Source organism: Psammomys obesus, unplaced genomic scaffold (genome assembly GCF_907164565.1).
Source record: "Psammomys obesus unplaced genomic scaffold, mPsaObe1.curated_primary_1811, whole genome shotgun sequence".
In the NCBI taxonomy this organism is placed as follows: Eukaryota; Metazoa; Chordata; class Mammalia; order Rodentia; family Muridae; genus Psammomys; species Psammomys obesus.
In genome coordinates, this window is record NW_026585644.1 from 38,015,009 (window position 1) to 38,036,044 (window position 21,036).

A 21,036-nucleotide genomic window follows, 5' to 3' on the forward strand; every position below is an offset into this window, starting at 1 on the left:
GTTTTGTTTTGTGTTTTGCAGTGCTGGGATTGAATTTGGGACCTTGTTTTTGGTAGGCAAGTACTTTACACCATTAGTCTTCTCCAAGTGTTTTATTTCCATGCTGATTGGCTATGCTCCTTTTGTACTTTAGCTTAAAATTCTGTACCAATGGACTGCTCTGCTTTCATGACATCATACATTCAAAAATCAAGTCAAGCAGGTCAGGTAACAGTTTATGCTGACACCTACTATTCAAAATCATGAGCTCATTTACTTTCATTGAAATGACAAATCAGATGTAGAGAAAAGCTGGTGACTCACAGTTTTTTAGCTAATGACTGGTTTGTTTTTTTTAGTGTGTGTGTGTCTGTGTGTGTGTGTTGCTGGAAATTAAACCTAGGGCACTTTATCATTGATTTACATCCCCAACTCTTGAGCTCATGTCTCTGATTCTTTTCTTTTTCTTTCTGTCTCTCTGTCTTTCTCATTTTGTGTATCATTGTTTGCCTGTGTGTATGTCTATTACCACATGCATGTCTGGTGCCTATAAAGCTAAGAAGAGAGTATCAGATATCTTGCGCCAGAGTTACAGGTGATTTTGAGCCACCATGTGGGTGATGGGAATTGAATCTTGATGCTCTGAAAGAGCAGCCAAAACTCTTCATGGCTCAGCTATCTCTTCAACAACCCCAGTTCTTTTTTCACACTTTTGTCTTGAGATAAACTCTTCATAACTTATTTAAGTTTACCTTGAACTTGCTCCATAAACCAAGCAGCCTTGAACTTCCCTCCTTCTGTTTCAGCTACCCAAGTACTTGGAATTAGAGGTCTGTATCCCAACTCCTAGTAGGATTGCTGAGTTTCTATTTTTTTGAGCCAATATCTCCCAAGATGTAGGCTCCACATAAAATCTTACAATTATTAGCCAGCAAGATGGCTCAGTAGGTAAAGGCATTTGCTGCCATCCTGCGTGTCTGTGGAACTTAAGTGTATATTATGCCTCTCTAGTTTTTCAAGGGTTTAGCCACAGTATTATAAACTCGACCTACTCCCTGCTATAATGTTGGGACCTCCCTCATTACCTAATACCTTGTCAATGAGTAACATGTCTGTTTAGCAGATGAGTGAATATGTACTACATTATAGACTCCATTTATGGCAATGATTACATATTTGCTCATTATAGAGTGATAGGGCCATAATTTCTTGTTGGGGGTTGGTCTGGTGCTCCATGTATACAAATGCTGAATTCTGGGCCCTAAGATCTGATTGTAGTCCAGATGAGTGCATTGCCACATACTATGATCAGTGTTGTATAAACTTTGCTCCCCAGTTACCTCTGATTGGTTAATAAAAAAGCTAAACAGCCTGTAGCTGGGCAGAAGAGAGGTAGCAGAGCTTCTGTTCCCGGGCTTGGAGTCTCAGGTAGGGACCACAAGGTGGAAGGGAAGAAGAAGAGAGAGAAAGGACCTGATGGAAAGACAGGACCATTATGGCATTATGGTAATTTGGGGCATGTGGCTGGGAAATAGCATGAATAGCTTAAAGGATTAGTATAAATGTTTATCTGCCCAGTTATTGAGCTTAAGGCTTATTAATAAATAGAATGCCTCTGTGTCATTATTTGGGAGCTAGAGCAGGTGAATAGAAAAGCCCCCCAAATATAAAATATCATCATCAGTTCCTGAATTGTGACACCATTCCTTCCCCCTCCCCCTTCTGTGTCCATTTCTAGTTAATGCTTTGTACCTTTTTCTGTCAAAGAAACAAACAAAAACCCTTCTTTATTTTTATTTTATCTGTATGAGTGTTTACCTGGCACCTGTGGAGAAAGTGTTGAATCCCAGAGCTAGAATTATAGACAGATGTGAGTCACTATATGAGTGCTAGGAACTGAACCCAGGTCCTCTACAAGAGCCACCAGTGCTCTGAACTGCAGAATCATCTCTCCAATCTCTTCTTTTTTTCAGAAACCAATCTTCTCCCATTGTGCCTCTAAGTACACCACTTTATTGTACGTATATTTTAGTTGAAAGAGATTCTTAACAGCTGCCATCAGTCCCTACTTCAGATACTCTGAAGTTAAAGGTTTGAGGACTTCCTTAGGTACAACTCCAAACCCAACAACAAATACAAACCATCTGCTGGTAGGCACTTCAGTAAACAAAGCTGGGTTAAAGTGACAAGGTGACTGGGTGTCCAGGCTTAGTTACCTGCTTTTTTTCTGCTCCTTCTTTTCGTCCTGGGGAAACTGTTCCAGATTCAATTTAAGATTAAGTGTCCTGAAAGTTCTTATAACCTAAAAACTAGAAGGCTGTTATGCTGGCCAAGAAGGTTTTAGATCTTCAGTCCAGGCAGATTGTGTTGGGTCCAACGGAAACTCCAATTGCAAACTCCCCAAACTCCAAAAGGCAGCCCAAATATCCAGAAATGAACTCAGACTTCAAAAGTTCAGTGTTTTAACAATACTATTGAGGGGAATAGTGTGGCACTGTTCTTCTCAAGAAAAATTTAGGAAAATGTTAAGTTACAAAGTGAGTATAGTTCCAAGGGATAGAAGCTATGAATTGAGATTAATTGAAAAGTAAGATACCAACAGAGCTAAAAAGAAAAAAATAAAAAATAAAAAACAACAGCTAAATATAGGAACTGGAGAAATGGCTCAGTAGTTAAGAACACTGGCTGTTGTTACAATGGATCTGGGTTCAGTTCCTCACTCATACATACATGGTGGCTCACAACAGTCTGCAGCTCCAGTTCCAGGGGATCTGATGCCCTCTTCTGGCCTGTGTACACATGGTGGTGCACAGACATAAACACATGCCTACAAACAAATGAACAAAAACAGAGTAGCAGAGATTTGGCAAGCAGGCCAAAAATGAAAGCTAACACTGGGCAAATTCCAGTACTTAGAGACAGGTGGATCTCTGTGAGTTCAAGGCCAGCCTGGTCTACATAGTAAGTTCGCTTATTCCTATCCCAGGGTGATATATTGCACAGTTCATGTAATGTGAAATGTAAGTGGATTGACAAAAAATGTTATTAGAGGAACTGCAATTTTTTTAAAGATTTTTTTTGTTGTTGTTTTTCTGCTTAAAGGTATTTACCTGAATGTTTGTTTGCGTACTGCATATGTGTCTGGTACCTGTGAAAGTCAGAATGGAGGTGGGGGCAGATCCTCTTCAACTGGTTTTGGACCACCATGTATGCTCTGGGACCCCATGTTCTTTGTGAGAGCAGCCAGTACTTTTTTTTTTTTTTTCAAGACAGGGTTTGTCTTTGTAGCCTTGGCTGTCTTGTACTCACTTTGTAGAACAGGCTGGCCCTGAACTCACAGAGATTCACTTGCATCTGCCTCCCTGAGTGCTGGGATTAACAACATGTGCCAACACCAGCAGGCACAGCCAGTACTCTTAACCACAGAACCATCTCTCCAGCCCAGGAACAAGGATTTATACATGAAATCACTGAAGCAGATGCATAATTAATATGTGATTTTGGGAACATAGCAGGCCCTAAGAATCTCAAAGTTCTTTTTTAAAAATATGGGTTTTATTGGAGGGAATGGGGGAGACAAAGTTTCTTTGTGGAGCCCTGGGTGTCCAGGAATTTGCTCTGTAGACCAGGGTGGTCAGAGATCTCCATTCCCCAACCCCCCAACCCATCTTTGCCTCCAAAGTGATGGGATTAAAGGCATTCACCTCTATGCAAATGGTGTTTTAAAAATGTATTTTTATTTATTTGTGTGTGTGTGTGTGTGTGTGTGTGTGTTGTGTACATCACAAGCATGCAGGTACCAAAAGAAAAGTGTTATATCCTCTGGAACTGGAGTTAAGGGCAGTTGTGAGCTGAGAAATATGGGTTCTAGGAACCAAATACAGGCCTTCAGCAAGAGCAACAAGTGCTCTCAACCACTGAGCCACTCCTCCAACACCCCTATTGTCTGTGAGACAGCTTCTTAGTAGAAGTCTGGCCTGTTATAGAACTTACTATATAGACCAAGCTGGTCTCAAACACAGGGAGATCTGCCTGTGTTTGCCTTCCAAGTACTTGGATTAAAGGTTTGCACCCTCACACCAGGCCATGGATTAAGATTCAGAAAAATACCTGGGAAATGGTTTCTTCAATAACAAAATCTGTTTGAGTTCCTATTTGAATCAAAGTTCAGAGGAAATTCTACACAAAATCTTTATACTGAATTACTTCCAAAAATTGCCTCGGTAATCCTTCCCTTATGCTTTCCTTTCAACTTTGCCATCAACTTGCTTTGACAATAGAATGAAGCAGAAATGATAATGTGTAAATTTGGAGTTTAGTATCGATACTCTCTTAGAAACCAGATATCTTAGAAAGGAATTTAAATGATCTTCTCCCCATTTATTTGTGTGTGTGTCATCTTTGTGTGTAGGCACACGTCCTGCTGTGTTCATATGGAGTTCAGAGGATAACTTGCAGGAGTCCGTTTTCTCCTTTTACCATATGGTTCCCAGGGATCAATCTGAGGTCATCAGGCTTTGTGGCAAGCACCCACAGTCACTGAGCCATTTTGCTGGCCCAGGGGGTCTAAATTATCTTGCTAGAAGCATGTCTAATCCAGTAGTTACAAACAAACTCCAGACATTTGACTGAGGTTGGCTAATCTATCCAAACCATTCAGTCAAACTGAATGCATAGAGTTTGCCCAAAGTACAGTCATTAGAAGAACCACCTAGCTGGCCAACATCTGTAATTCCCTCACTCGGGGAGGCAGAGGCAGATGAATCTCTGTGAGTTCGAGGCCAGCATGGTCTACAAGTGAGTCTAGGACAGCCCAGGCTACATAGAGAAACCCTGTCTGGAAAAAAAAAAACAAAAAATAATCCCACCTAACTAAACCCATCTGAAACTGCTGACTCAGGAAATTGTGATTCAATAAACAACCACTATTTTAAGTCAGTACATTTTGGAATAGGCTATTATCCCCTCCTGCCTACCCCCTGAAAAAAAATCTATTACAGCCATCATGAATGGATTGTTTTTCCAGTTATTCAGACTTATTAAATAAGTAGCATATGCAAGACATGAGGCTAAATACAGAAAGTGAGATGGCAATATATAAAGTATGGCCAGGCTTCACTAACAGTGTTATATCAGTTAACAGTGTATATCAGGAGGTAAATACGTGCTTAAATAACTATCACAAAGGACAGCATAGCATAAAGAGTCATAGTGTATCACTTCTCCATTGTCTAAGAATTTTCTTAAAGATTTATTTATTTATTTATACATTATTCTGTCTGCATGTGTGACTGCAAGCCAGAAGAGGGCATGGTTCTCATTATAAATGGTTGTGAGCCACTGTGTGGTTGCTGGGAATTGAACTCAGGACCTTTGGAAGAAGAAGCAGTGCTCTTAACCTCTGAGCCATCTCTCCAGCCCTTGTCTAAGAATTTAAATGTAGAAACATTTTTGCTTGAGGGGCTAAGGCAGAGACTTATCAAGAAGATAATGTCAGAAAAACCTTGAAAGATTTTGGTAGTGAGGTAGAAGGAGAAGGCATACCAAATAAAAGAAAATGACCTAAGACAACTATGTTCTAGGAAAGAAAAAGAATCTGAGATGCCTCAGAATAATCCATTTTAGTTAGATTACTGTGTAAGCATCCAGGAGATGTGGGAGGACCATTCTTCATTCAACAAACATCAATTTGATGTCAGGCACTGTTGCTGCACTAATTATTATGTAATGACCTGGAAGCTGAGTCACTAGGTCAAGATCCAGGAAAGTGATGGAGCATGTCTGTTTTTGTTGTTTTTGCTTTGTTTTGCCTGTACATGTATGGTGGGGGCTGAGAAGTACATTTGGAGATCAAAGGACAACTTCTGGAAGTTAGTTTTCTCCTCTTTTGAGTTTTGGGGTTCAAACTCAGGTCATCAAACTTGTGGGCAAACATTTTTATTCCATGTGCCATGTCAGTACCCCCTGTTTTTATTTTTTAGAGGAAGGGTCTCCTGCAGTTCAAAGTGGCATGGAATTTGCTATGCAGACAAAGATGACTTTGAACTACTGTTGAGCCAAACCAGGCCTGGGGGTGTAGCTCAGTGGTAGAAGACTTGCTTAGTATTGAAAGGTTAGCTTTCCAGGCCTGAAGAAAAAAGTGACTTAAGGAACAAAAGTCTTGTACTGTATTAAATTTCTATTACCACTTGCATGGTAAAATAAAGTGTGGTAAACTAGAATAATACAATACTACATAGCAACGAAAGAAAATAAATGCAGTGCAACTGTTACCACCAGAAATAGCTATAAAAGTCAATGAGAGAAAATTCAACCACTTAATGAATGGAAAGAAAAACCAAATTAAGAATATAACATTTATATAAAGTCAAGGCAGTACAGGTAAAACTACACAAGATATTGTTTAGAAACGCTTAAGTTTGCCAGGAATAGTGCTGCATGCTTTTAATCCAAGAACTTGGGAGAGAGAGGCAGGAGGATCTCTGTGAGTTTTGAGGCCCACCTGGTTTACATAGACTCTGCCACAAAAAAACAAAGCAGGGCAAGCTGGTTAAAGATGGTGGCTCATGCCTTTAATCCTAGCACTCGGAGGCAAAGGCAGGCAGATCTCTAAGTACGAGGCAAGCCTGATCTACAGAGTGTGTTCCAGGACAGAAACCCTGTCTCAAGAGAAAGAAGAAAAAAAAAAAGCAAACCAAAAAAAGTTTTATTAAAAGACTGCTGGGACAAGCACAAGAAGGATTAATACGCCATTCAGGACAGTAGCAGCTTCCCCTAGAGTTAAAGATTTGGTCTGCTATCTTCCTCAAATTGTACATATGTTTTTACATCTTATTTTTATTTATTTGATATATGCATAAATACATTTCTTACATCTTTATTTACTTATGTAACATATACATACTTTACATCTTATTTTTATTTACTTGACACACACATATGAGATATATTTCACACAACCACTACAATGGGTTCAGAAGAGAATCGGGGTTTACTGAATAAAAGGATTTAAAGGGATACAAATTTGAAAGAGAGACAGTATTTCAGAATGTGAAACTATCAGGACAGAGGCAGAAAAGAAGGCAGGCAGCACGTGGGAATCAGTAGAGGCAAATTTTGCAGCAACCTATGATACTTTTATTGGTAGGGAATAAAGTTTCAGCAGAATGTGGGGATTCTTGGATGTTCTCACAGGGGATGCCTCACACTGGAAACAATAGGGACTTTGTATCAGTATTCACTGGTTTAGGCAACAAGAAACAATTGTGGCTAACTGAAATAATGGGGGGAGGTTTGTGTTTTTTTGTTTGTTTGTTTTTAAAGACAGAAAGATTGGGGAGGGGAGGAGCATATAGGACAGGGAGGGAGAAAAAGAAACGACTGAATAGTTTATCTCATAGGCTACATAGTCTAGGAACCCAAAAGATGTCGGGATCTCAATGGGACTGACCAGCTCTTAACAGCTCTCGATTGATTTCAGCTACCTTCTGTTTCAGATGCCAGTTCCCAGGAGTCTGATTGGCCTATTGTTTGTTTCCTCCTGTGTGATCTGGGATCTGTGCAGCAATTGCTGCTCATTACAATATCGGAAAGAAACATAGTCCTTTGGAAATAGTCTTCCAAAGGAATGAAGAAACGACGAAGACATATGCACACACACATATGCGTGCACACGCAGATAGTATGGATTCCTTAGAAAACCATAGTACGGTAAACTGCAAAACCCAAGAATGACCTCATTCACATGATTAATCCTGAGATTACACAGACACGTAATATGCTAGTTAAACGCAGGACTCGTGGCCCTTGTGGTAATAACGTTTTTCGTTTAGGATGTCCTGAACTTTGTCTCTGCAGCTAACTGCTTCCTTCTCAGATAATAAACCCAAATTGCTACATACTGCCTCTGATATGAAACTCAAATCGGCCATTCTTTGCAAAAAAAGACTTAACTAGCAGAAAACAAAGATATAAGAAAATAGGAGTAATGATGCACACCTGTAATCGTAGTTTTGGGGCGATGGAGGCAGAAGGATCAGGAGTTCATGGCCTTCCATGAACAAGAGTTGGAGGTCTGCCTGGACTAGAAGAGACCCTACTCTAAACAAAGGCAAATGTCACTGCAAGAGAGCAAATCTAAGGACTAGTCAAGCCGCCCACGCCGCAACCCCCATTGGTAAGGTTACTATCGAAGCACCCTATTCTGACTCCTCAGAACACTGACTCCTCAGAATCGGCTGAGCGACGGGCCCCAGGGACCCGCTCGAGCGGAACCGCCCCTACAGAACCGAGGTCCCCGGAGAAAGGGGCGTAGAAGGGGATATGCCGCACATGCGCGCAAGCTCCCAGGTCAACAAAGACGGCGGCGTGCGCGCGCGCCCCGGAGCCAGACACCGAGGACGTGCGCGTGCACGGGCGCCGCTGAGAGGAGCCCGCGGGACAGAGGACAGGGGAAAGGAGGGGTGGGAGCCACCGGCCGCGGGAGGAGGAGGACGAGGACAGGAGGAGGAGAAGGGGTTGTGCTCCTGGCCGGCCGAGGAGGAAGGGGCGGGGCTGAGGAGCGGCGCGTGCAGGTGCCGGGCTCCGGGCTCCGCGGGCGCGCGTGCGGCTCCGTGGGCCCCGCCGCGCCGCAGTGGTGGCCGCCGCCGCCGCCGCTCGGTCGCCGTGCTTGTGCGGGAGGCGGGTTATGGCGGCGGCGGCAGTGGGAGCCGTGAATGAGTTCTCCGGCCGGACGACGGAAGAAGAAAGGCTCGGGCGGCGCGAGCCCCGCGGCCGCCAGGCCTCCGCCCCCCCGCCGCGGTCCCCGCCCCTGCCGCCGGCCCGGCCCCCGCGCCCGGCTCGCCGCCTGAGCGGAACCTGTATTACTTCTGGTCCCCGCTGCTCGCCGGCTTCGCCCTGCTGCGCCTGCTGGCCTGCCGCCTGGGGCTCCTCTTCGTGTGGCTCTGCCAGCGCCTCTCCCGCGCCCTCATGGCCGCCAAGAGGAGCTCCGGGACCGCGCCGGCGCCCGCCTCGCCCTCTCTCCCAGCGCCCGGGCCGGGCGGCGAGGCCGAGAGCGTCCGCGTCTTCCACAAACAGGCCTTCGAGTACATCTCCATTGCCCTGCGCATCGACGAGGAAGAGAAAGGTACTGGGGGGCTGAAGGGAGGCGGCGGCCCTAGGAGAATGCCACCTGCGTCCCTTTCCTGCACCCCCCGGAGTTGATCAGCCCCGGGAGCCCCGAGTCCCCCACAGATGAGACTCTTCTGTGCGACGCCCAGTTAGTTCACCCTCTCCCCCTTTAGGGCGCCCTAGCTGTCGACTTTGTTTCAGCACCCCCACACTTGTGCATTACCCAAGTCCCGTGAGACAGCCAGGCGTGCTGGTGACAGTGACAGTTGGCCTAGAGTGACCATTCTTTCTAACACTGTAAACAGTGAGGCTTTCTCCGAGCCGGGCTTCCAAAAGGTTTTGGTATCGAAGAAGCTGTGTATAAACTAAATGAAAAGAGTTCTGTAGTGTCTGGAGAGAAAAAAAGAGAACAGTGTCGACTCGAATTTGAAGGGGGCTAGCTGCTTATAATTAGAGCCGAATTTGCGTTATGCTGAAGTTTCATGGTTTTTTAATCAGCATAGTGAGTCTTGAAGATTTTTGTTGTTGTTATGAAGTTGTATTTTGGCCCCTGGTTACTTTGGTTTTTATTAAATCTGTTTCTTAAGTTTGTAAATTGAAATGTTAAATGAATGAGTGGGGTAAACATGCATATCATTGTCCCATGAAACCTAAAACAAAGGCCCCCCCGCCTCTCATTGAAGGCAGGGACACTGCATACTTCAGGTTTCCTTTAGCCTTTCTGTGTGAGAGGCTTTGTGTGATTCACTGTGCGTGTGTCCCTTGATCTTCACAGTAATTGTGAGAGGAGAGCACTATCAGTACAGGTGTTTTACAGATGAAATTACTATTTGCAAGATGGAAGCAGTTGGCACCAAATCTGTACTAATAGCTAATCTGAAACTTCTGTGGAAAATGTGAAGCGGGATTAAGAAGTCTTATTTATGTCCCTCCTTTTATTGTCACGTACAGTATTCTCCAAAGAAGCCCAGATTCCTACCGTGGCTTAGTTAGGTGTGCTCTTCAACATTGCCCATCTTGGGAATGAACAATCTGCAGTGTTGTTTCCACTCAGCGCTACAGGCTGGTCTAGTGTTTTCAGTCTTGTTTAGACATTTCCTTTGCAGGGCCTAAGAATAAAAAGGGGGTATATAGTGAAAGAGGCAGATATCCTTGATTTTGGAGTCCGAAGACAGAGTGGACACTGGGTTCCAAGCAGTAGTAGACACAGTTTAGAAAAGAATATTTTGTGTTTGAAAGCAAGTTTTTTGTTCATTGCTTAGTTCTTCATTTTCTCTTAGGAACATCCAGTGATCACTTGGGGAGGATGAAGGGCATTCCTCCTTCCTTCTGTGATGTTGTATTGCCCAGTTTTATAGCTGTGGGGTTCTCTAGTTTTTTGGAGTAGTGGATCTACACGTGAGAGTAGATTATTTAGGGGTTTAGGGATATAGTTCATTGGTAAAATGCTGTGCCCACTATGCTTCTGATCTGGGATTTGCTTCTTGGTGCTTTGGAAACAAAGACACCAGTCAAATTAAAATAAATTAGCTACATTAGTTTTCCTTTAAAAAGAAATAAAGCTGGAGCCTAGCAGAGGCAGATGGAGCTCTGTGAGTTAGAGGGCAGCCTGATCTACAGAGTAAGTCGTAGAACAGAGTTACATAGAGAAACACTGTCTCAAAAAACCAAAACATGAAAGAAAGCCAGGTGTGGTGGCCATGCCATAATCCAGCACTCTGGGAGGCGGAGGTAAGCAGATGGCTGTGAGTTCAGGCCAGCCTGGGGTACAGAGTTAGTCCAGGACAGCTAAAGCTACAGAGAAGCCCCTAAACCCCTATCTTAAAATACTAAAAAAAAAAAAAAAAAAATGGGGCTCAAAGTAGCAGAAATAAGAACAGTGTTAGGTGACAGTAAAAGATTATTCAATTTTTTTTTTGAGATTAGGACATAATGCCAATATTTCTTTTTTTCCTTCCTCAAATTCTCTTACATATCCCTTCATACTCTGTTTTTTGTTTTGTTTTGTTTTGTTTTTTTGTCATTCTTCAATGTATATATGATTTTATATACTGAGCAATGTTTCTCTTTTTTTGTTTGTTTTGTTTTCTGAGACAGGGTTTTTCTGTGTAGCTTTGGCTACCCTGGAACTCTGTAGATTAGGCTGGCCTTGAACTCATAGAGATCCACCTGCCTCTGCCTCTTGGGATTAAAGCCAAGCGTTAGCTTAGGTAATGTTTTTTTTGTTTGTTTTTTATTTTTTTGTTTTGTTTTGTTTTTTGTTCTCTCAGACAGGGTTTCTCTGTGTAGCCTTGGCTGTCCTGGACTCGCTTTGTAGACCAGGCTGGCCTCAGACTCACAGAAATCCATCCACCTGCCTCTGCCTCTCTGGGTGCTGGGGCTAAAGATTTATACCACTCAGCTTGTTTTCTCTTTGTTTTTGGTTGTTGTTGTTTTGTGTTTTAATACTGATAAAGAGCCAGTCTGAATGCTTGAGGAAAAGGGTTATAACAGTGGTTCTTTGGATTAACCAGAACATGACGTAGCATGTTTTGTGTGACTTCTGTAGACAGAAGTGTAAGATCTCCGAGATAATACAAAGGTGGAGGTTTAGAAGGTGTGGTTTGATTTCTCAAGTGGGTAGTACCTATCAGTAAGGGCTTCAGTGTGCTGTGGAAAAGAAAGCAAACCAGTTTCACAGGAGTTTTAGGGCTGAAGAATCTGGGATCAGGAATAGAAAGTGTCTGAATAAAATATCCCTCATTAATTAGGTATTTTCCACAATTGTATTTCTTTATTTCCCTTTTGTGGGTGCATCTCTGTGTCTTTATGGGTGCACATGTGCCATAATGTGCATGTGGAGGTCAGAAAATAACCTGTGCTAGTTGGTTCTGTCCTACCACTTGGGACCCTCAAGAAATAAACTCAGATTGTCAGGCTATCAGGCTCAGCCCTCTGTAAGGACTAACAATTACAGAGCTGTAAGCCCTGTATTTGAACTCACAGTCCCAGAGTGCTAAAAGTTTCTCACCATCATGGCAAGGAGGCATGACAGCAGCCTTGTGGCTGGAGCAGCAAGCTGAGAGCTCACATCTGAACCTTAAGCAAGAAGCAGAGAAAATGAACTGAGAGGAAAAGGCCAGAGTCTTTAAACTGAAAGCCCACCCTCATGGCACCCTTCCTCCAGCAAGGTCACACCTCTCAACTTCCCAAGCGGCATCAAAGAGGACCAGGTGTTCAAATACACGTGCACATAGGGAATGTTCTCATTCAAACTACCACACCATTTAGATGTTTTTGTTTATTTGTTTGTTTTTTGTTGTTGTTTCTTTGTGTAGCCTTGCTGTCCCGGACTCCATTTGTAGACCAGGCTAGCCTCAAACTCACGGAGATCCACCTGCCTCTGCTTCCCGAGTGCTGGGATTAAATGCATGCACCACCTCGCTTGGCTCAAACACTTTCCTGATATTCTTTGTTTTTGAGACAGGGTCTCTCTACATAGCCCTGGCTATCCTGGAACTCACTCTGTAGACCAGGCAAGTTTGAACTCAGAGATCTATCCCCCTGCCTCTTTCTGAGTGCTGGGATTAAAAGCATGCACCTCCACTTCCAGCACTTTTTTCTAATTTTATATAATCCAACATTGTATGTACATCATTTAAAACACACAAAAGCCTGTCCACATCTGTTTTTATAAATTGAGGGTAAAGAGTAAAAGTCAGTGATTACTCTCATTCTCAAAAAGTGTACATCTACCATTTGAAAAGGATTATCTCTAAACTTAGTTTGCTTTCTCTTGATGACCCCGCTGTATTGGGCTATGGTGGGTCACTCCTGTTCCAAGCACTTAGGAAAGTTTGAAGCCAGCTTGAACTACATAGTGAGTTCTAGAAGACCCTATTCCAAAAAACAAAGGAAAAACGATTCTTTTTGAAATTCTCTTTTATCAGAGGCAAAGCATTCGGATCACCACAAGTTGAAGGTCAGCGTGGTCTGTTTGGGGAGTTGTAGGATGCACAGGCTGCAGGATAGAACCCTGTTGCAAATAACCCAAAGGTCCACCATTAAAGAAATATATAATGCAAGGACACTCGAGCTTTTTAAAAAGCCTCACCTTTCTTCTTCTTGACTGCTCAATATATAGTGTTATTTACAAAAAGATAAAAAGACAGCCACTGTTGAGGACTTTATACCTTGTTTGGTTTTTACTTTCTTTCTTTCCTTTTTTTCTTTTTTTTTTTTTTTTTTTTTGGGGGGGGAGGTTTTCAAGACAGGGTTTCTCAGTAGCCCTGGCTGTCCTGGACCTCACTCTGTAGACAAGGCTGGCCTTGAACTCACAGAGATCCTGCCTGCCTCTGCCTCCCAAGTGTTGGGATTAAAGGCATGCGCCACCACTGTCCCCTTAAAACTGTCTGTCTGTCTATATTTATTGTTTTTTTGAGACAGAGTTTCTCTGTGTAACAGCCCTGGCTCTTCTGGAACTCATGCTGTAGACCAGGCTGTCCACTTGCCTCTGCCTGCACTACCATACTACGCAGCTTAAAACAATTTTTAAAAACTATTTTTATTTAGCCGGGCATGGTGGCACATGCCTGTAATCCCAGCACTCAAACTCTATGAGTTTGAGGCCAGCCTGGTTTACAAAGCGAGTCCAGGACAGCCAATACACAGAGAAACCCTGTCTCAAAAAACTAAGAAAAAAATTATTTTATATGTATATATGTTTTATCTGCATGTATGTGGGTGCACCAATGCAATGTGTCTGGTACACACAGACGTCAGAACAGGGAGCCTGATTTCCCTTGGGACTGTAGTTACAGCCACTGTGTGGGTGCTGGGAATTGAACCAGTGTTCTGTGGAAGAGCAGCTGGTGCTCGGAACTGCTGAGTCATCTCTGCAGCTCTTTGGTTTTTTTGTTTTGTTTTGTTTTTTTAATCCTAATTTATGTGCTTAATTTGGATTTGGATGTTTCTGTTATTCCTGGTTAGATATGTAGATGAAGGAGTTGCTGGGTCATATAGCAAGTAGGCTCAATCATAGGAAAAAAACCAGACTCTTTACCTTATCAATGGTACTAGTTTGTATTACAATGAAATTTTGGTCCATTGCTTTTTGTATTAAATCCTTTTAGTGTTTTTTTTGTTGTTGGTTTTTTGTTTTGTTTTGTTTTGTTTTGTTTTGTTTTTTGGTGGTGGTGGTGTCTTAGTCACTGTTGTGTTGCTGTGAAGAGACACCATGACCAAGGCAACTCTTATAAAAGAAAGCAAAGCATCTAATTAGAGTTTCAAAGAGTTAGTCATGGCAGGGCCATGCTGGGAGCATGATGGTACTGTTGGTGCTGGAGTAGTAGCTGAGAATTTCATCCTGATTCATGGGGTAGGACTGGGGATGGGGCTGATGTGGGCTTTTGAAGTCTCAAAGCCCATCGGTACACTTCCTCCTACACTTCGCCCAACAAAGTCACAGTTATTCCAACAGGGTCACACTACTCTCACAATGGCACACCTCCTAATCCTTCTAATTCTTTCAAACAGTTCCACTCCCTGGTGAATAAACATTGAATTCTATGAGCCTCTGGGACCATTCTTACTCAAACCACCACAGTTGGCTTGCTTCTTCTGTTTTAGATATGTAGTGGCATCTCATTGAGTTTCTTTATCTGAAAGATAAGGATTGAAGCACTCCACCACTGAGCTACAGCTCAAGACATCATTTTACCTAAAATATATACTTATTTTTGTATGTGTGCTTATGGTGAGGGCAGGAGAGTGGAATAGAGCATGTGTGCCACAGTATATGCCTGTGGAAGCCAGCTTGCAGGAGTAAGTTCGCTCTTTGCATCCTGTGGGTCCCAGGGATCAAACTCAGGTGATCAGCCTTGGCAGCAAGTGCCTTCACACACTGGCCCCAGGTTGTCCTTGAAGTCACTCACTCTACAGTGATGCCTTGAACTTGTGATCCTGCTGACCCTCTGCCTCTGAGCAGCTGGGATCAACAGACCTGTGCTGCCTGGATCGAGACATGTGTTCAACTTTGTATTCTCTGACAAGAGACGACATTAGGTGGCCTTTCAAGTGCTTCTTTACCATTTACCATCTCTGGGACAGTGCATAGGTTGTTTCTTTTTGCCTACGTAGGAACTTGAGATTGTATTCGGGGCTTTGCACATGCTAGAGTTATGTTTGACCATCAAACTGTGTCCTATGTTGTTTGGTCATTTTTATCATTGCTTTGTAAGAGTTCTTTGTGTATTCTAGCTGCAAGTCCTTCATTGATCATGGTAGTGTTTTGAATTTTTTTTAAAGCCTGTTTGGTGTCTTTTCATTGTTAGAACACTGGCATTGAATGGCAGGAGTTCTAATTTATTGGTTTAGTTTATCCATAGTTCTATGGCTTTTGCTTTTTGTTGGTGATGGTGTTGGTGGTTTTTTTCTTTTTTCGAGACAGGGTTTCTCTGTGTAGCCTTGGCTGTCCTGGACTCACTTTGTAGACCAGGCTGCCTTCAGACTCATAGTGATCCGCCTGCCTCTGCCTCTCCAAGTGCTGGGATTATAGGCATGTGCTACAGCGCCCTGCTGGGTTTTGCTTTTTGTGTTCTAGAAATCTGTCTAATCAATTCTCGTCCTTCTGGCCAAAATCAAGCGTAGAAATCACTGTCTTATTCAAGCTTTCAAAGAGTTTTGTTTAAATACTCTTGAGTTTTACACTCTAGAGAAGGTCTAGCAAGGTAACTGTTGGCTAAAAGGGCTTTTGCTTCAAAGCCTGATGGCTTTGAGTTTGTCCTGGAACCCACATAAAGATGGAAGGACGGAATCATTCCCCAAGGTTGTCCTCTGACCTCCACACTTCTGTGTACATACATGCACATATAATAAAATGTTAGAGAATATGTAGGTGACAAGCAAATGCTGAAAAGAGTGTTGCCAGTGAGATGGCTCAGCAGGTTAGGTAAGGATCTTGCTGTAAAGCTGGCTCAATCCTCAGAACCCACATAGGATGGTCTCCTTAAAGGTCTCCTGAAAGGTGTCTTCTGACCTATCCTAGCACATGTATGCACACACAGACAAAATTTGTAAGATTCTTTTATGTATATGAGTGTTTGTATGTATACTATGTTTGTGCCTGCTGCCTGAATAGGTCAAAAAGAGAGTGTCAGACCCATTGGACTTGGAGTGGGTGGTTGTGAGCTACCATATACATTCTGGGAAACGAATGTATACATATACATCTGGGCCCTGTGCAAGAGTGAGTGTTCTAACTGCTGAGGCATCTCTCCAGCCCCGATATGGCCTCTGAAAATTCTAGAAAGAATGCTGCAAATTAGAGAGCTTTCATACAGGCATTAAGACTAGATTGGTGCACCAGTAAGATGGCTCAGCAGGTAAAAAGCACTTGCTACTCAGGCCTTGAATTCAGTCCTCAGACCTCACCATTGAAGAAGATAACCAACTTCCTAAGTTGTCCTCTTACCTCCACATATGCACTGTGGCACCCACATGTCATACTCGAGCATGTGCACGCGCACACATACATAAAATAAAAATCTTTAAATCATAAAAAGGCCAAAAAAGAGCATAGTTTGGGATATAGCTTAGTGTATAGCCATAGCTTGCCTAGCATGAATCCAGTGCCCTGGGTTCAATTCCAGTACCACAAAGAAAAGGAAAGGGACTGGAGAGAGGGCTCAGAAGTTGAGTACATACCACTCTCTTCAGAGGACCCAACTTCAGTTGCCAGCACTCATGTCACGTGACACCTCCCTCTGTAGCTGCAGCTCCAGGGCATCTGGCATCTTTGACCTCTGCAGGCACAAGCACTCAGGTACACATACTCACACAGACACTTATTTTAAAATAGTAAAAAATTAAAATTAAAAAAAATAAAGGAAAAGGACCCAGCAAGATAGTGCAGTGGCTTCAACCATGGGTTGCAACTATGAGCAAACACCTATTTCCAGTGGTCTTAGGAACAACCAACCATACATTTATTTCTGTTGCTGCTTCATAACCACTATGATTTTGCTATTGAGTGGTATCTCAGTTCTAAGATCATTGGAAATACGTTTCCTGATAGCTGTACAAGTCAAAACTAAAGGATTATACCAAGTTGTCGTTTGACCACCACACACCTGCTGTGGCATATGCAATCATGCCACACCCCACATGATAATAAAAAAGGTAGAGAGCAATAGAAGCTAGCGGACATCAGCCTCTGTCTTCCATACACACATGCAGGGCTTTGGACCTGCACATACACGCACACACAGAAGTAAATGAAAGGTAGGAATGGTAGTGAGTGCCTTTAATCCAGCACTCTGTAGGCAGAGGCAGCTACATCTCTTGGGTTCAGCGCTGGACTCATCTACATACTGAGTTCCAAGACAGCCAGTGCCACATAGAGAGACCCTGTCTCAAAAAAACAAAACAGAAAGAAATACTGCAGGGATTGGTTAATATAGTAGAAATGTCTGTACTAGAAAGATATGCGTTGAGATCATGATAGTGGCTTCTTGGAAGGGAAAGACCACGAGAATAAGAGGCACTATAAAGGAACTCTTACATTTGCTAGTATATTGTCACTGTGGTATTAAACACTGTCACATGTAAGATGTTGCTGATGATACTGTCATCACTCAGAATGTAAATGTCATTATACTATTTGTTTCTTTCTTTTTTTTTTCAAGTAAAGATAGAAAACCAGAAATGCATGTAAGGAGGTATTTTGTTATTGAAAATGGGGCAATGAAACCAGGCATAGTGGTGCACTTGTGTAATCCTAGCTTGTAATGCTAGTACTCAGAGGGTCAGTATTTCAAGGTCATCCTGAGCTATATATGTATTCTGAGACCAGCCTGAGTTACATGAGACTCCATTTCAAAAAAAGAAAATGGGAAGATGAATATCCAGAGTTTCAGTTGGTTTGCAGTAAACTGAAGCTCTTTTAACCTAGTCTAGCCTCAAACTTGCTCTGTAGCTGAGGAAGATCTTGAACTTCTGAGCTTCCTGCCATCGGGTCCAGGTTGATTTATAACAAGCTCTTAATAATTTTTTCATGTGCCATTATCAACTACTTTTAAAATACTTACTCTTTACTGGGCACAGTGAAAAACCGTGATATCATGAGAGTAAGAAATTGCCAAATATAGCTGACTTACTTAGGGGATAAAAAGGGAATGGAGGCTGGGCATGATGGCATACACCTTTAACCCCGGTTCTAGGAGGCAGAGGCTACAGATCTCTGTGAATTCAAGGTCAGTTTGTCCTGCATAGTGAGTTTCAAGACCACAGGGCTATATATATAGAACCTGTCTAAAAAAGGTGGGTGGAGGCTGCTGGGGGAATAGGGGATATGCATTCATGAAGAGGTGTATCATAGTTGTATATGATGTATATAAAAAGACTTCATTTTCTTTTGTGGAAGGCCGGGTGCTGTGTTGCACGCCTGTGATCCCATCATTCAGGGAGGCAGAGGCAGGTGGATCTCTGTGAGTTACAAGCCAGCCTGGTCTACAAAGTGAGTCTGGGACAGCCAAAGCTACACAGAAACTGTCTTGAAAAAAAAAAAAAAGACTTCATTTTATTTTGTGATCATGGCAGTTGTGATTAAGCTTATTTTGAAAATGCTGGCCATGGTGGCACACGCTTTAATCCTAGCACTCAGGAAGCAGAGGCCAGAGGATCTCTGAGTTTGAAGCCAAGCTGATCTATAGAATAAGTTCCGGGACAGCCAGGGTTACACAAGAGAAACCAGTGAGATGGTTCAGTGGGTAAAAATTCTTAATTGCTAAGCCTGATGATCTTAGTTTAGTTCCCATGGGCTGTCCTCTGGCTCCCACGTGCATGCTGTGGCAAGGGTGCTACCACTCACACACACCTATCAATAAATAAGTGTAAGTTGAAAGACCTAAAATTTGAGAAATATTGGGACTAAAGTCTCCCTGTTGAAGAGACACTTACATACTAAGCTACAATTTCAGTGTTCTTGGACTTACTTATCTCAACATTTTCCTGTATCACCTCTCAATCTGATACTTGGGACAATGGGTGTTGCATTTTCATGCCCATAATGTGTACAAATAATGATTTCTATTTTTAAAGCAGGACAGAAGGAACAAGCTGTGGAATGGTACAAGAAAGGTATCGAAGAACTAGAAAAAGGAATCGCTGTTATAGTTACAGGCCAAGGTAGGTTTTATGTATAGTTTCTCTCCCACCCCAAACTACAGTAGTTCCCTCCCTCCGGATCCCTTTTCCCTGAGGAACCCTGCCAGAGCTCCTGCTGGAGTAAGCTGCAAGTACTGTCAAGGCCCAGATACTATGCTAATACCCAGAGTGGCCGAGTGACTACAGAGCAGCAGCACATGGAGTGTGGATATTTTGGACAAAGGGACGATTCATGTGGGTGGGAAAGATCAGGTAAAGGTGAAATCTTATTAATACCACACAGTTCACCAAATATAACTTGTTTATTATTTCAGTTCTCCACCTAATTATTTTGTACTGTAGGTGATCACAGGTAAATGGAAGTGTATTTGCAGAAGGGTGCTTGATTGCTGAATTGCATAATTACCCTCTTTTTAGTTCTATTTACCTTAGTAAATGTATTTCTTGATATCATTATCAATATTCGTGCATGTATGGTATTGCATATTCTACAATTGAAATTTAATGAAGTCTCAAACATGATTTTCTATAGCAAGCTGGCAATAACTACTATACTTTATGACCTTCCTGAAGCCATCCAAGGATCAATAGGTGATCAGCTGGTGATCAGTTACTACATAGATGTTAATGAGTCACATGTGTTATCCTGTTTTTAAAACTTGATTTATTGTATATCTGTAAGTAATCTTTTGTTGTTGTCAGCACATGTTAGAATATAAACCAGGTGCATGTTTTTAATCCCAGCACTAGGGAGGCAGAGGCAGATGGATCTCTGTGAGTTCAAAGGCTGAGCTACATAGTAAAGCGCTGTCTCAAAAAAAAAAAAAAAAGAAATGTCTTATTTTGATTTATGTTTGACTCTTTTAAACAAAAGCTCATCAAGTCTCTTATATAAAAAAGCAGAATTTGACTTAGTGGTAGAGTATTTGCTTAACTTTGCAGTTCTGAATTAAACTCAAGAATTGTAAAAGTAAATTTAAAAATATATTTATAAAATAAATGTGAGGGTTGTATCTTTGAGGCTTTGAAGAACATGACTTTTGAATTAAAAATATAAATGTATATGCAGTTATTTGTGAATTTCATGAAGAAATTTTAGAAGGAAATGACTCAATGCTTTTTATTACTCAGAGGGAAAAAAACTTTGACGTGTGTATTCTTCTTTCCACTTAGAATTGAAGTTCTGATTTTACTGAGTAGAAGGTATGTCTTTGGCAGGCGTCGTAGCATTACTCTGGGACAGACTCATTCTTGCCTAGGCAGTGACACAGTGACTGTAGCTGGGCTGGTAGTAAGTTGGCACAGGTAGCAGATCATACCTTAGCGCTTGTTTCTCATTTTGTTTGTTTGTTCATTTATTGTGTGTATATGTATAATGTGTGAGTGTGAGTAGAGGTTAGAGGACAAGTTTCAGAGTCAGTTCTGAATTCTGCTGTGTGTTGTGGGACTTGAACTCAGGTCATCATGCTTGCACAGCTGCAGTTCTGCCCACTGAGCCATCTCACTAGTCTCTGTTCAGAGACTGAAGTGTGAGGGAAATGTCATGGGTTCTGTGAAATATGTGTGAAACCCATGATACTGCAGTAGATTAGAAGCCATCATGAGGCTTCTAATTAGAAGAGATTAGAAGCCATGTTTTTGTTGTTGTTCTTGTTTTGTTTTTTTGGAGACAGGGTTTCTCTGTCCTGGACTCCCTTTGTAGACCAGGCTGGCCTCAAACTCAAAGAGATCTGCCTGCCTCTGCCTCCCAGAGCGCTGAGATTACAGGTGTGCGCCACCGGGCCTGGCTTGGCACATGTTTTTTTG

General features: G+C 42.4%; 1 protein-coding gene across 1 annotated transcript in view; it reads left to right on the forward strand.

Moving 5' to 3' along the window:
* Window positions 1-8,463: 8,463 nt before the first annotated feature.
* Spast (spastin) overlaps window positions 8,464-21,036 on the forward strand; it is a 47,432-nt gene continuing 34,859 nt past the window's right edge. The window contains 3 exon segments of the mRNA XM_055618114.1: window positions 8,464-8,782; window positions 8,784-9,103; window positions 19,168-19,251. Of these exon segments, the coding sequence (XP_055474089.1) occupies window positions 8,694-8,782; window positions 8,784-9,103; window positions 19,168-19,251 (493 nt within the window). The 5' untranslated portion in view covers window positions 8,464-8,693.